The following is a 17,182-nucleotide window of genomic DNA, read 5'->3' on the forward strand; positions in this document are numbered from 1 at the left end:
AGAACTGTTTGAGTGGCATAACCAGCTGCTGTGTAAGTTTGTCTGAGGTGCCTGTTCCATCATTCCTGGAAGCTGAAGAGAGCAAAGTTTTCAGGACCTTTGGGAGTAAAAGGCTATTACTCAGGCCTGTTTCAATTTACCTCTACAGCAAGTGGAGGTAGTAGTGTATACAGGCAAAATGGACAATAAAAAATGAATAATGCTAAACTGTCACAGCAAGCCCACAGCAAGAAGTAATGTCTGCTGGAAAGAGAAAAATAAAAATCTACAAAACTGTCTTTCTAACTCCTTCGATGTATAGCATATATTGATCATTTCAAATGTCCTCCCTACAAAGACTGAGCTTGTCTGAGATCAAGAAACATTTGGGCAACACTCTCAGGTACATGGTGTGGTTCTCAGGGTGTCATGTGCAGGGTCAGGAGGTGCAATCAGTGTTCCTGATGGGTCCCTTACAGCTCAACACTCAACACAGCTCAACACATTCTATGATTTTAGGATTCTATTACTTGAGGGAGGGGAGGAAAGGAATGAGGGTTTCATGCTATATATTATATTGTCTTGATTTTTTTTCTGTGAGCTGGCAACAAGATTCATTATTTGTTTTAATTTATTTTATTCTGAAAGTAAGTTGTCACAGTAGAACAGTAAACAGCTTTCATATGCTGTGAAAATAATATTACAGGAGGGCAATGGCTCTGTAATTACATACTATATATTCAGAAATTTGACTCTTGCAGGATTGAAGATTGCTTCAGAGTTTCAAATTAGTCTGGGTGGCTATGTCTTTACTGGTGTTGAATTTCTGGAAATGATCAAATACCAAGTCATTGAAAATAACTGATAAGTCCCATATGCCTTTCAGCCAGTTACAATATTTTATAGGGAAATGTTTGTTTTAATGAATCTGATTGATCTTCAGATCACTAAAAATAGAACAATTTGTCAAAGATGCAAAAATCTATGATCATGTGCTCTTACATTTAATTTTCAATAAAATTGTGGATGTAAATAGCAAATGCTGCAGCAATGATTTCTGCTGTCAGATAAAAGTACCTATAAAAGACCTGGACATAAGGGCTAGGACTATGTTATGGAAACTTAATATAAGATTCAAGTATATGTAAAGGCCTCTTTGGTCTCTTTTCTGCATGTAGTAAAGCAAGAGACTCAGTAATGCATGTGTTTGTAAATTACAATAAATAATAGGATGATTTGTGATTGTATCATGAATACCATGTTAAAATTTTATTCTTTACTCACAATCACTTCACAATCACAGCTAAGAAATAGCTGAGACTATCTTGTCATGATACCATTTTGTGTCACAATAACCTTTTCCTTCTGTTAGAACAACACTAAGAAGTAGAACTTCCTCTAGTGTGCTCCCTTGGAAAGGAAAGTAGTGAAATAATTGCTCAGTCTTTAGTTGCTCAGTCAAAGGATAATACAAACCTATACACTGTGATATCAAGAAGTGAATGCTGGTACAAGCAGACTTTACTTATGGGGATTTTCTCTAACAAAAAAAAGGCAAATTTTGCCTTGTGGTATACTTTGCATACTGAAGGGCAGAGGGGGAAAGCAAACAGAAGAAATTTTTTTCAGAGGCAATCAGACAATTATATAGGTACCATAGCCCAAAAGACTAGCTCACAAAAGATTGAGTGTTTCTCAGCAGTCCTAATGTAATTTTTTTTGTGGCTTGGAAATACTTTAAAGCTGAAAAACCTGATACAGCGTGCATTGTAAGGGGATAACGACAGGGAAGAGCATCTGCTATTTAATTCAGCAGCTGAATGTGAAAGCCATCTATCCTGCTGTTACATAATATACAGCTTCTCAGAGCCTCATTTTGTGATGTGTGGCTGAACCACTGACGGATGGAAACCTCTGAAACATCTCCCAACGTGCCTCCCAATAGGCACAGTTGCCTGTCCTGCTATGCTGTTGAAAAAGAAGTGCAAATTTCCTCCTACATGTCACACGTAGCAGAACCCAGCAGGCCATTGCTGATGTTTTCTGAAGGGTCTGCTCTGTGAGTGTCGTGGAACATGGACCCAGGAAAACAAAATTAACCAAGAGAAATAAAACGATGGGGCTCGCTTTGTTGAGAGGCAGGATGAAGTGAATCAAATATTCTGGGCTCAAAACCAGCTCCAAAAGTGTGTGGCAGTTTTAACAGCAGAGACTGCTACGTGAAGAGAGGTGAGCTCTGCCTGCCCACTGTAAATACTGGTCATGGAAGTGTTCGCTGGCAGCTGAGCAAAGTAACAACTCCAGCTAGAGGTGCAGCTAAACAGGGGATACAGGCACTTCAGGGGCAGTGAAATAAGTCAGGGCACCGTGTTACAAGCTCAGGCCTGCTGCTACTGCTGTTGCTAAAATCAAGGCTGCCTCAAAACACTTTGGACTTTTTTATTTAGCTCTATTAACTATTATGTCTATCATTTTCCAACATAGCTGTTCCCCTGAATGAAACTATTTTCTCCTTACATGTCAGTTGCAATACTTATTACTTTTAAAGTGTGGAATTTTTGGCTTTTATTTTTTTATTATTATTTTTTGTTATAATTTGTGGCAAATAATCTGAAAGCAGAAGTGTTCTAAGCTAAAAATTGTTTAGCTCTGAAATTTTAGTAAGAGCACCCTCTTGTGGCGCATGTGTGAACAATACTCTATATCTTCCAAAATTAATAGTATATATAATACTGGATTTTAAAGAAATAAGTGGATTTTTTTTTTTCCCACTTAATTTTTCCTTTCAATCGATGGGAAAGTCAGAAGTATATTAAAAAAATGCAAAACCAAACCAAAACCAAAACAAAAACAACCCCCACCAAAATAAACCCAAAACAAACAAACAAACAAAAAAAAGCAAGAAAATGCTTATAAATATGTGCTATCTATAAGTACAATTTAATTCAAAAGAGAGTAAATCAAGTGAAATCTAAAGATAGAAATATAGATAGATATATCAAGATATAGGTGCTAATGGCCTTTACAATTACAATGGACAAAATCTACAATCTAGGGTAAGTCAGTATATAAAACTGGAATATACATTTCAAAACCTTTTTTGATCTCATCTCCTATTTTTAATGAGATACTTTAAGTCTTTTTTTTTTTTTTATTTATTTTGCATAGGCTTCATGATTTTAATCAGAAACACCTGTATTGATTACCAAGCAATCCCAAGAATGACTGTCTATCACTTTGTCACAGGTATCTTCCATTTAAAAGTACCTGAGACCTCTCACGTTGGTTCTGCTATTGGACGGATCAGAGCTGTGGACCCTGATTTTGGGAAAAATGCAGAAATTGAGTATAACATAGTTCCAGGAGATGGAGGAAACTTGTTTGACATCACGACAGATGAGTACACCCAGGAAGGAGTCATTAAACTGAAAAAGGTATGTGCCACTAATGGGTGGATGTGCCTATGACTCAAGTGGTAAACTAGGTAAGGGGATTAAATGTTTTGCAATTTTATGCAATAAGTAGCACACAGTAGTAGTGCTATGTAAGTAGTTTATATCTCTATCTGAATCCGTGATTGTGATCTTAATTTTAAAAGGCATTGCAGTTTAGTCTCATTTCAGATACAATCAGGTGTGATGTTTCACAAATAATGTCGTGGTAAAGAAGTAATTCTAATCTCTGTCTAGAAAATACAATCTCTCTGTTATGGGAAGTTTTCTACCTAAAATCATTTTAGCTCAGAGCATGGAATGAAAGAGTCTTGGGTTTGGTTTTTTGCTCACCCAAGATTCAGGTGGTGGTTTGAGAGAGTCTTTTTCCCTCTGAAGGCCCTGAGCCAGATGCAAGAATAAAACAAACTCTTCAAGGTCTTGTTTTTCTTGATTTCTCACGTTGTTTATTAGTTCTTATCTTACAATGTTCTCTGTGCTTCACTGAGGTGTTCTGCTGCTCAGGCACAGGACAGCTCTCTCTTCGATGGGAAGTCACAGACTCTTTATACAGATAATTACATGTCTATTATTTACAGTTATGTGCCAGTGCGTATCACCTGTACTAACAGGGTCATCTCTACTCTGACCCAATCCCCTTAAACTACTTTGTGCCACCATCACAGCAGGAGATGGAGGCCAAGGGAGAAGAAGAAGAACCCAGGGCACCACCCAAAATTCTCCATCTTGTTTCTCTATTCACCTCCATACTAAGAACCCCAAAACTACACCATTTTTCACTCTGTGATAAGCTACACTACTGTCTATCACAACTTTGCGGTTTGTAATTTTTCTCTCAGTGTTAGAAGCTTTTTTCCACAGACAGAGATCAAAGACAGTGTCTTCCTGGACTCTGTGCGAAGGTCTCCAACCTCCCTGGACTGGCTCCACACCCCCCTGTCCAGGGCTCAAACCCTCTTGCTCAGGTCCCAGACCCCTCTGCTGAGGTCTGTGATCTTCCAGGGTGTCCAAAGGAATGCCCTGGATTCTAACAAAAGAGTTATATATATTTTTTAGATAAAATTTAATAAATTTTGACTTATAATCATTTTATTTTGAAATTTTTGACTTTGTGTTTGCTATTTTAATAATGAATATTGTAAAGTACTATGGTGAACACAGCTTTTATCCAGGGTAGAAGAGTCCCAAATGGTTGCAAATAGATTTATGTCCTACTTCCAGTCTTGTAATAGCGTCCCAAGTAGCTGGTTATCAGATACTCATGCAGGGAAACACACTACATCTCAGCCATTGATGTTGCTTTAGTGCACTAGAGTAAGTTCAAGATTACTGAATTAGTGAATTTCAATTTCATGGAAAAGGTGCATTTTATTTAGAATTTAGTGATTAAAGCACTCAGTAGGAGAAATCCAGAACAGAGTGTGTCACATTTTAACCAGTTATTATTTTCTGAGCCCAGGCATTTACATATATTGCAACTGCTTGGTGTGTTTCTCGGGGTTTTCTCCCACATTCCCTGGCTAGCTCAAGCACTGAGTTTGCACTAGTGGTACGATTCAGATTCCTGGAACACGTCCTCAACCCAATAGGCTCCTGCAGCGTAACAGTGTGAGAAATAAACAAATGGAACTTTGGTAGGAGACTTCAACTGGGTTTTATTAAAGCCACGTGACTTATTTCCATCCAGGAGTCAGCCTGCCTATACCTGACTTGACTTGCGGGGTTTCACCTTAAATATGGGGATGGGGAATTGGGAAGGATACAGCTTGGAATCAATCCAGAACGGGAAGGGAGTGACCCCGAACTTAAATGACAACCCATAGAACAAATCAAGAAACAAAGCGGGGAGGAGAACTGAGACCTTACCAATTACACAACCTCCCCACTAGAACCTTCTAGACACTAGGGTGAGGCTGTGGAGTGATGGACAAGACCCTTAATTATGATTGACATAAGACAATCAATGGGGTAGACCAAAAGTGGTTTTATATGGGGGTACAGGGAGAAACCATTGTGAAACAGATGCATATAAAAAACTGGCAAAACCCCAAAACACACCACAACAATATATGATCAACTTGTTCAGTAGAAAGAAATCTGAACCTCAAGTCATTTTGGAAGGCACAGTTATGTTTTATAAACAGGTCAGGCTAGTAGGTGTAAATTTTGTAAAAAACCCAAGCTGTTAGCTGAACATCATACAAGGATCTGGGAAAGAAAGAATTCTGGACATGTATACTATGATAAGCTTTTGGAAAAATGAAGCTTTAATTCTAAGAAAATTTAGAATGTAGGTGCTTAACTTCTCTCAGCTCTGACCATAGATCTATATTTGCATTATATTCATTCTAATAATGGAAGTGCTGGCTTCAACCTCCTGACCTGGGAAATAGTAAATTATCCATGGGTGCATTAAAGGACAAGATGATGTCAAGTCACTGACTCTTTTGCTGGTTTTAATGACATAAAATGGAAGCTACTACACTCACAGGAAATAATTTGTCAATGAGACACAAACTCTTTGACCTCTTCACACCCTCCTTCTTTTCTAACTAAAGGTTTGAGTGTTCTGTTTCCTCCTAATGGGTATTTGTAGACTTTGTTTCGTTTTTAAAAACCCTTCTGGTCACTTTTTTTCCCTCCATGCAGATGACTCAAAAATGGGTCCATCTGGAGCTGTCAGGCTGAGCAGCTGCATATGCACTGCCAGTCAGAAATTACAGTAAGTAAGAACCATTAAAAAATCAATATTTGATCATCAGGAGCAGGTTTTTGATACAATTCAGTTCTCCTTGCATTAGTCCTAAGTCTCCTCTGTGCTTCTTGTTTTTATGCACAATAGAATTTTCCATACTTGTGGTTAACTGTAGGCATTACCCACTGCTGGTTGTCCAGGTTGGCAGTGATTATATTGATAGGAAGGGTGCCAAGGTAATTAAAAAAGACTTCAAGGCTCTGGGTCGATTCATTGATGGGACAGGAGTGCAGGCAGTGTTCTCCTCAGTTCCTTCAGTAGCAGAGATGAAGGATGAAAGGAATAGGAGAACCCATGTTATAAATAAGTAGCTTAAGGGCTGGTGCCATTAGCACAATTTTGAGTTTTTTGATCATGGCACGACTTTTACTTCATCAGGACAGCTAGAGTCAGATGAGCTCCTTCTATCTAAAAAGGGCAAAAGCATTCAAGCCCGTGAGTTGGCAGGGCTGACTGAGAGGCCTTTAAACTAGTTTTGAAAGGAGAAGGGGAAGAAACCAGGCTCTCCAGAGATGAGCCTAAGGGTGGTAAACCAGAGTCGAGGGTGAACTCGCCCCAGCTGAAATGCATGTACATTAATGTACCCAGCATGGGCAATAAACAAGAAGAGCTGGAAGCCATGGTGCAGAAGGAAAGCTATGACACAGTAGTCATCACAGAAACATGGTGGGATGACTCACATGACTGAGATGCTGCAATGGATGGTCACAGGCTTTTTGAAGGGATGGATGAGGGAGGAGAGGTGGTGGGGTGCCTCTGTACATTGGGCAGTCTCTTGACAGGATAGAATTTGAGGTCAATGGTGATGAGGTTGAGTGCCCATGGGTAAGGATCAGGGGGAAGGACAACAAGGCAGACATCCTGGTGGGAGCCTGTGGGTATATTATTCTATGAGCAGATGGAGGACATTTCAAATCACCGGCCAGAGGTGGGGCTCTGCTAGCCCTTCTGTTTACAGACAGAGAAGGATTGGTGGGAGATGTGGTGGTCAGAGACCATCTAGGGTACAGTGATCATAAAATAATAGTTTTCAATGTTTAGCAAAACAAGGAGGGGTATCAACAAAACCTCTACACTGGACTTCTGGAAGGCAAACTTCAGCCTATTCAGGATGTCGATCAGAGAGTACCTGTTGGGAAACAGCTCTTAAAAACAGAGGGGTCCAGGAAGGATAGATGCATTTCAAAAAAGAAATCTTGAAGGTGCAGGAGCAGGCTATCCCTATGTGTCAAAAGATGAGCTAGCAGGAAAAACAACTGACCTGTGTGGGCATGGAGCTTTTGAAGAGAATAAGGAGAAAAAGAAGGGTATATCATCTTTGGAAAAGTGGGCAGGCAACTCAGGAAATGTTTAAGGATGTCATTATGGTATGTAAAAAGAAAATTGGAGACATGAAAGAAAAAAAATTAATTGACACAACCCCTTATATATCCAGATGCTTTAGAGTTGGTCATTGTATTTAGTTTTTCCAGCAACAAGATAGGGCATAATCTGAAGTAAGGAACTTTTACAACAACAGAACTTTGATCAGTGTTGGCTAATGTAAATGATAGATCTCTATCACTGAATATGAGAAAAAAAACTGTAATCCTAATCCTGCCTAATCTTCCTAATAGTGAGAGGGGACAGAGAGAGAATATGAAGATCAGGAAATACCTGCTTTGTTCTATGCAGGAGTATAGAAAGAAGATAAATTAAACACACAGGGCCTTCAGCAAAATATGCCTTTATACTGACCCTACATTTTACCTTTCACAGAACTTTCTCAGGAAAAAGATCTCTTTCACAAAACTTTAAATCATCCAGGTGTTTTATGGCATTTTGGAATCATCTAAAATCCATCCACTTAGGTTCTTTGCTAGATCTCAGGTTAAAAAGGAGCAATATGGATTCTTGAAGATATTGTTTACTCTTTCGTCTTTTTATATCTTTGCACTTGAAGCAATACAATTGTGTTTTCATGGGTTGCAGTTTTCAGATTACAGAAGTGCTGGACACTCACAGTTCTATAGACACCCATTAAAATGCATGCTACTTGTGCACTTCAAGCATACAGCAGCACTATACATTTGCCTGCACAGAAGCAATTTTACATTTCAAGATGTTTAAAACACTGATTTGACCTTGTGGGATTGTACAAAAATTTAAGTATGTATTGAAGTTTGTTTTTTTGATTTTTTTTTTTAATGAAAGTGGGTGAATTAATAAGACTGGCACATTCAATTAAGAATTATAAATAATAAACAGTGAAAGTCATTAATAAAAAGTGCTACATGCTTTAAAAACAGATTTGTGCTTTCTTTTCTTTATAGCATGTTCTGGTGCTGCAAGTGCTGCAGTAATTCAGTGCTGAGGCACTTCAAAACCATTTTTAAAATTTGCTTTTATTTTCCTTGAAAAATTTCTTGCAGCCAGAAATTGTTCATAACTGCACAGATGTTTTTTTGGCCTGCCGTTATGCAGAAAAACATGGAGAGGTTTCTATATAAAAATTGATAAAAAATGAAGCCTTCCTGGACTATCTTTATTTTTGGTGGAAAATACATTTGATGAGAAAAAAAAATTGCACAGTCTAAACTGTTCCTTTTAGCACACTAAGTGTGTTGATGGATGCAGAAGGCCATTCTCTGCCTCAGGGATACTAAATGGGTAAGAACAGCTACAGCTGGACAAGCTGCAGATCTTAAATAATTTGTTTTGGTTGCTCATTTGTTTTTGTGCTATGATCCTATATAAGTCTGATTACTACTACTCTGGTGCTAATTGCATATATTAAAAATGAAACATCTTTTCTTATATTCTGCTAAATAAATCATTCAAATACCATCTAGCACCACTTTGTGGTTAGTACTGTAATTTTTTTCTTTCAAAATAAAAAATCAAGAAAAATAGTATCTGTATAAAAAAAGGGGAAAAACTTGGCTTAAGGGTAGTGCTTTATACAGTTCTCTGTAAGAGTCAGAAATATTACTGTGTTAGGAATACAATTATAATTCCTCCCTTTTCTTGTGTTGTTTAATACAGTGTTTATTGAATTTGGTATTTAGATAGTATCTTCTATCGTGTGTGAATCTTTAACAAACCGCAGTGGGTGTAAGCTGTATGAAGTATGGTGACAGAGGGGGCCACCTCCTTCATGCTAGAGCATAGTGGCCTCAGATGTGTCAGTCCTAAGCAAGGGACTAATTTTGAAATCTTTAATGACCAGGCACAACAGTAAAGGAAATAGAAGGTTCCAACCTTCTCTGAAAAGTTGTCACTAAATTTATTAAACTAAGGATGAATGTATGTGATAAGCCCATTTTGTGCAGAAGATTTTTAATGGTTTCAGCATGTGCTAATCCAGAAACTGAGTAGGGTTCAGGCACTGAACTTGTTCTCCTTGAAGACATCACTTTACTAATTTGTGCAGTGTTTCATTAAAACCTTGGAAAACTTTCTAGGCTTCATCTAGAAGCCCTTTGGTGACTCAACACTGCTCCACTGTACTGGGTGAACTTCTCCAAATGGCTCTGTGGAAGCTAAGGGGGCAACCACATCTTGTTTTTTGTAAGTTGTGCGCCACTACTAAAGATAACTGATCAGATGACAAAGCTGTGGCCATGAAATCCCATCAGGTCACAGCATTGCACAATGAGAAGCAGTAACTTTAGTGATGATAAAAAAGAAGAAACTTCTTCTTTTTTACAGTGATCAGAACCAGAAGGTACAGGAAAGTATTAGAAGTGTGTCCTTCTTTTTAACCTCAGGAGACACTTTTTAGAGGCCTTTAAGTGCAGTTAGCAAGTAGTACTTTGACTGCTGGCTAAGCTCAGTTGTGTTTCCCTTGGGACAGCCCATGTATGTAGCTCTGAGATGTTGCTGTAATGCAAGAGCAGTCTGAGAACACCTGTACCACACAAGTGTAACCATGAGGCAGGATACCATCATCCTTCAGTGAGAACAGCATTAAAGCTACTCCTTGCATTACTACCAAAACTCTACAGATTGCTGATCACAGCCCACCCCTCCCATCCTTTCTCCAAAAGCAGGGAATTTCCTCTGCAAGTGTGACAACAGGCACTGTCTGCCTGTAATCACAACAGAGTTTGTGGAAGCGGAAATAGTTATGCCAGCTGGTGGATGGGGTCCGCCGCTTGGGACCCAGAGAGCCACAGCCACCCCAAAGGATGTCTCGCTAGAAACAGCTCCTTGGGGGGTCAGGGCGCTCTTCAGCTGGACAGAGAGGCTTCTCAGCATCAGGCAGAGCAGTGATTTTTTAGCTCAGTGATTTCAGCTTTCAGTGATTTCAGCTCAGTGCTCTTAGCTCATGCCCTTGTGAGTTAGCCCCTCTTTTAGCCGGCTGTGGTGAGAGAGAGAGAGGTTCTCATATGGAATTTCCGCAGGTGGTACTTTATTGAGAGGGTATCAGCGAAAGGGATCCAGGGACGAGGAACCTCTCCCGACCAGAGGAAACCCAAGGGTTTTTATGGGACACCAGGGTGGGAGGAAAAGGGTACAGAACCAATCAATTGTAACAGATCTACATAAAATCCCGAGGGGGCTTGTGGGTCTCCAGACACGTCGCCGTGGCTAGGAGGTTTGCCTTTTTGTCCTAGGGGCTCAGGGTGAAGTTGCGAAATTCTTCCTTAACTCCTCAGCTTGGCTCCCTCCAGGGCAAAGCAGCCGGGGCTCCGCCCACCCCCACAAATAGTGGTTGTGCATTTCGAGGAGAAAGAGCAAGTAATATTAAGTCCTTCAGTACAGGCAGAAAGTGGTGAGCTGTGTGCAAATACAATCACAAAGAACAAGTAAGGGGAGACACTCAGTCTTTGTAGTTTGTGGATAGAACTGTTTGGTTTTCCATGAAACAGGAAAAGACACCTTTAGAAATGGGTGAGATTTCATTTAGAGGATATAAAACTTATGGGAAACAGGAAAAGACACCTTTAGAAATGGGTGAGATTTCATTTAGAGGATATAAAACTTATGGAATACTGAGAATACTTAGACATTGGTGTACTGAGTCTGGCTGAGATGGAATTCATTTTCCAGCAGCAGACTTCACAGTGCTGTGCTCTGCATCAGCACTTAGAAAGGTGTTGGTAACACACCAGTGTTTTGGGTACTGTTGAGCAGCTGTGGTACAGCATTAACTCTGTGTCTCCAACATTTCCCAAGATCCTGGAAGAGGTCACAACTATGCCAATTAAATTAGCAAAAGGGATAGACCATATCCCTTGTAATATTGAGATTGAGATTGAGATTGAGAGAGAAGCAAACAGTTGAACTCCTGACACTGGTCAGCTTCTTTCCTTCTCCAGATACAGAACAGACCTGTATTTTGCCCACTTCCAATCAAATCTTCAAGTATTCACTAGAGATCACCTTTTTTACTGTGCATTCTCAACTCTAAGTAATGAATGCTGCTCCTGGTTGATCAAGAGCTTATTGAAACTTAACTGCTCATACAGAAACTGTGTCGATGCACAGCAAATTGTCTTATTACAATATTTCACGAAATGCATAGATGTTGAACCTATTTGGAGGGGAAAGTTTTTCCGATTCTTGAGACTAGTGCATGAGACCCAGAGCTATTCTATAATTGCTAGTATGAAGTCAAGTCTAAGTTATTATACACTTCCTGTCAACCCAGTCCTACCATCCATAACTATCCATGTCCTGGGGCTTAAAATCTCATCCCAGAATATAGCTTTTCCATCATTATAGGTGAAAGCCTCTATCAGAAACAATATTCTTGTATTTCTTATGTGTGGATTAAAAGCAGAAATTTCTGGAGTTTCCAGTGGTGCCTCTTTGTGAAGCAGAACAAACTGACAGGGTAATTCTTTTCCCACCCTTGTTGTGCCTGTCATTAGAATTCATTTTATCTTTCAGACCATTTTTTTCTTTCAATTCTTTAATTCTCTTTCTTTCTCACTATCTAATATAAAATTTTAGATATAGATGCATCTATATAGCAGCGTTTCTTAACTTCTGCCTTGAATGTGGAAAACAATAAGATTTTTAAATATGTTTATTTTAAATACGGAGCTGTTTTTGTGCTGTCCTAATCACAGTAAATAAGTCCATTCATGGTGCTCACAGAGTTACAAGGTAAAGTGATTTGTCAGTATGTATTTGATTTGGGGATTTGTAGAATGGCTTTCCTGAGCACAGGTGTGTATATGCTGATAGCACTTTACTAGGCAACTGTATAGAGCAGCTTGTAACCTCAACACAGGAAGAAGCAGATGAGGACAAGTTGAGGGGGCCAAATACATCTGTTCTGTCACTGGTACTCAGAATATCAATTAGAAATTCTCCAATTATTGAATGGCTCACAGTTAATAAAACCTCACCTCAATGTCAGCAGAAAATGGTTTTTTTGGTGTGTGTTTACTGCAAAAAAAAAAAAAAAAAAAAAAAAAGCCTTATTCAAACTTACCTTCTGTGTGTAATTACTTTTACAGAAGGAATAAATACCTCCCTTGCTTGTTGAAAAAAAAAATCTATGAAGTAATTTCATTAAAATCTTATTAACTGAAAGACATTTCAAGAGCTTTAATGGGCTGGTGTTGGAGGGAGGGGGGGAGTGTACAATTCAAACATTCTGCTGTGTTTGTATCAGCAGCATTTCAGATTCGAAATGAAAATGGGACTGAGCACCCTCAGACAGTTACTATATAACAGCAAAACATAGTGCTGGGTTTTGTTTTTGCTTGTTTGTTTGTTTTGGAGTTTGTTTTTTTATTTGGTTTGGTTCGGTTTGGTTTTAATACAAGTAAAATATTGTGTAAACCACTCATTTCCCTTGACAGATTTTTGTGATATCTGCTAAAAATTACAATAAAATGATGATTTTTTTAAACATGTATTAAACAAAAAATAAAAAAATCCAAAAGGTTTTTCCTGAGACCTATTACAATATTACTTTCTTCAGGTAGACTCTGAACAATTCAGACAAATGCCTAAATCTTAAAGTGTCAGTGCTATCTATATGACTCAACTGTTCAAATATGGGAAAAACAAAACTGGTCAGGAGATTATAGCATGCAATCCACATATAACCCAAGACAATAGAACCATACTCTTGTTACATGATATATGTTGTACAAAATCTTTTTCTATTTGAAATTAAGTCCTAGGTTGACCACTTGCAACATTTCCCAAATCTCTATACATTTCAGCTGTGGTTTAGTCTCACTTAGGCTAAAGGCTAATTTCTGCTATTTTGTGGGAGTTTGTCACTGATTTCTTTCTCTCATGATGGCTCATCACTTTCAGCCTGTCTCTTCTTATTTTGATTGCCATCTGTGCTTTGCACTGGCCTCATAACCTCTAACTATATTTATCATCAGACCCACAGAAGGACAGAAAGAGAGGATGAGTTGCTCAGAGGTTACAGTAGAAAAATGTTATCCCTTCTTCGGATCACAGTGCCTATTTAAAAATATACTTTAGTATTTCCCCATAATGTTGGGTGTTAGGGAAGCAATGCAGCCACTTTGTTTTCTTCCTGGGTATCTGTGCAGTGAAATACGCCAGTCTGAACATACCACTAGACAGGACTGTTTGAAATCTTACTGATTTCTGTTCCCCTTGCATCATGAAATGTTGTGACTGGGCAATGGCCATGGAGCATGTGGTATAAGTGCCTTGAAGAGTAATTTGGTGAAAGACAGCCTGCAAAGATTGCATGAATTATGATTCTTTCCATTAATACCTCTAGTTTGAAATATACCGATGTACAGGAGCCAATCTGAAAAGTTTATTCCAATTTTGGTGGTATGAAAGATACATACAAGGCATTACCCAGACTTACTACCTATGTAGGAGCTTAGATTTCTTGCTTTCTCTGTCTTAACCATTCATCTCTAGCTTGACTCCTGACTTTTTCTTCTTCAGACTAAGTCCTTTAACTTCAGATTTCTCCTCTTTTTATGTTTTTTTGAAAGTGTGTTAACAATTCATATAAATATTTGGAGAAGACTTTTTTGGGGGGGTTTGGTTGATTTTTTTTTTTTTTTCCTCTTGAGTAAAATTGTTTGGGCAATGCATAACGAGTGTGCAAGAGTAGTATGGAAAATGAAAACATAATATGGCAGCATTTTAGATAATGGACCAATGTGTCTATTTTTAGTGAAGGCAACATCTTAGGGTTTCACCACTGGGGCATGAGATCTGCCAGACTTAATTTTGTCTGTTTCTTCTCAGGCTTAGTCTTTTCCCTCTTTCTGTCAGTCCAGACACAAAGGTGTATTACATACTGGCTTTTCTGGTAATTTTGTCTGTAGGAGGATGGTTGTATTTGGTAGTGAATTACTTTTAAGTCTGATTATTTCTATGGCATTGATATTTACATGGCTAATTATAAGTCCTCAGCTCAAAAAAAGACTGAGTATCTTGTCTACTAAAATTATGAAGTCTTTCATAAGGATTTACGATTATGGTTGATGTTCAGCTGATGTAAGTCTGGGTAACTCAATTGATTTTATTGGAGCTACTTCAATTCACACCAGTCAGTCATTTTGCCAATTATGTCCTGTTGTGATAAGGACAGAAAATGGACGAATTTATATCTGTCCTGGCTGTGACAACTGAATGAAAACACTGGGGAAAAAATAGCAAACGTTGAAATATTCTTGTTCATACACATATAAACCTGCTATTTTTTTCCAGATAGCATATTCTTTCCCGTTAGCACATTTCTAGTTTAACAATTATGGATAGAAACCACTAGATGCCAGTGTTACCCAGACATCAGGAAAAGGCTTTGTTAGAAACGTTAAAAACAACATGAAAGCCAATGCAGATAAATCCTTTAAATGAAAATAAAACTTCTGCATCTTTTTCAACTAAATAAGACTGCATTAAGGGTTTTGAGATGATTACTTTTCTAGAAATAAAGGCACTAAATTGATATGCATTGACAGAAACCCACATCAAAACAACCTGATTGCAGGGTACATTCCATCAAAACACCACATAAGTACACAAAATCTGCTGTGTCATCTTTAAGACCTTATGAATTACACCTAGGATCATAGCACAGAGCCAAAGTCTGCATTTTGCAAAGTACATGCAGCTCAAACATATGGTATGAATAGCAGTTCACTGCTAAGATTGACATTTTACAGGAAAAGCTTGTTTCAGATTTCACATTCCAAGTCATACCTGAAGTTAAGTTTGACTTATGGGTATATATCAGAGTTTTCATTTGGGCCCGTCTTCATCACTGTCATGGTCTTCTGAAAGCTTTTCCTGATAAAAAAAAAAAAAAAAAAAAAAAAAAAAAAAAAAAAAAAAAAAAAAATCTTCTATTTAGGGAGTTGGATCAGCTAGAGACAGCTGATTGCCGGTGCATGGGAGTTGCAAATGCAAATCTCTGACTAATCTGTGCTCAGCTCATCTGCAAGAGATAAATCTCACTCATTTAACTTCAGACATGTACAGGGTAACTGTTTACATCCATGTCAGTCATCCTGATTTTTTTTGATGTATAGAAGCAGTAATTTCCTGACTATGATTCATCTGGCCTATTTCAAAAACCACCTTTGCATAAAATGAACTGCAAAACAAACTTAAATGACTGATTAGCTCAGGAGATGAGTTTTGCACTAAAGGTATCTTAAGTTTTGTCAGGTTAATCCAACCACAGTGATTTTTGAGCTATCTAATTTTTAGTCCAATCTAATGCTTTGCTTTTGCTCTTTCTACAGCCATTAGACTTTGAAACAAAGAAGGCATACACCTTTAAGGTGGAGGCCTCCAATCTCCATCTTGACCATCGATTTCACTCAGTGGGTCCATTCAAAGATACTGCCACTGTGAAGATCAATGTGTTGGACATGGATGAACCTCCAGTGTTCAGCAAGCCCATGTACACCATGGAAGTCTATGAGGATACACCCGTGGGGACCATTATAGGTGCAGTGACAGCACAAGACCTTGATGCTGGCAGCAGCTCAGTTAGGTAAGAGCTTTTCCTCCTTCAATAACTCTCTGAGAACCCAAAGTACTGCTAACAGTTGGATGCACTGGCAAAGAGCTTAGTAGGAAGGTATAAAATATACCAGGTCTGTCACTGTAGCAGATTACTGATGCTCTGAAGAAATATTGGAAGGAGATGCTCGTTTGGGTGAATTGTCTGGAAAAATACTCACATGCTCACAGCTTCTTATCATACTGATCATGTAAGTTACTACAGGAATGGTGTGTTAAGACTAAGGAATAGCATGGTGTCTGGTAGGGGACTTGATATTTGCTATAAATTCTCCTCCAGGCTGAACGAAGATACATGTCAGGGAACTCTCAGGCTTTTACTGTACAGTCACCATAAATCTGACTCACAAGGTGTTGGCTAACTAGCTCTTAAATTCTTAAAATGTACTTCCACAAGAGTGATAGCCCTTAATTTTGTAATGTACACTTCAACAAGTTTTCAACTCCCACAACAACCTCCTCAAAATGTACTGTATCACAGTCCACAACACATTTTCAGAGAGAGTGATAGGGACCAATCCATGGCTTTTATAGTTAACCTGGTGCACACCTCTTCCCTAAAGGAGATATTTCAAACTATTTTGTTAACACATGCACAGCCAGAGCTTCTCCAGGAAAGGAGTTGGCAGGTGGAAGCTGAGAATGAATCTCAAGGTGGAGCAGGAAGTTGGCTGAGAACAGCCCAGCCCCACCTCTGCAGGATCCTCTTTTCTGATCACACCTTTCCTGTAGCAATGCTCAGAAAGTTTGAAACAAAATGTGCTTAGGTCTGGTCCTCTGCTCTGGGGTCTTTCACAAAAATATCTCCTGAGTACAGTAGTGAGAAAGAAGGTTTTACATGCTGCAACTGTTTTAGACCTCAGTGTGTGGCAGAACTGCCCCTTTCACGAGAACAACTTACTCCTTTCATCTGGCAAAGAACAAATGCTCTGATAAACAATCATCAGGTGTTTTGGCTGAGGCTGTGGGGGCATAATTGTTGCATTCAGCCCAAGGAAGCTCCTGCGAGACA

The 17,182-nt window shown here is 38.7% G+C and overlaps 1 protein-coding gene across 1 annotated transcript in view; it reads left to right on the forward strand.

Moving 5' to 3' along the window:
* Positions 1 to 17,182, forward strand: part of CDH12 (cadherin 12) — a 71,359-nt gene that overhangs the window by 16,211 nt on the left and 37,966 nt on the right. The window contains exons 2-3 of the mRNA XM_066326290.1: positions 3,226 to 3,413; positions 15,888 to 16,141. Of these exons, the coding sequence (XP_066182387.1) occupies positions 3,226 to 3,413; positions 15,888 to 16,141 (442 nt within the window). The remainder of the gene's footprint in view (positions 1 to 3,225; positions 3,414 to 15,887; positions 16,142 to 17,182) is intronic.

Source organism: Sylvia atricapilla, chromosome 1 (assembly GCF_009819655.1).
Source record: "Sylvia atricapilla isolate bSylAtr1 chromosome 1, bSylAtr1.pri, whole genome shotgun sequence".
Classification (NCBI taxonomy): Eukaryota; Metazoa; Chordata; class Aves; order Passeriformes; family Sylviidae; genus Sylvia; species Sylvia atricapilla.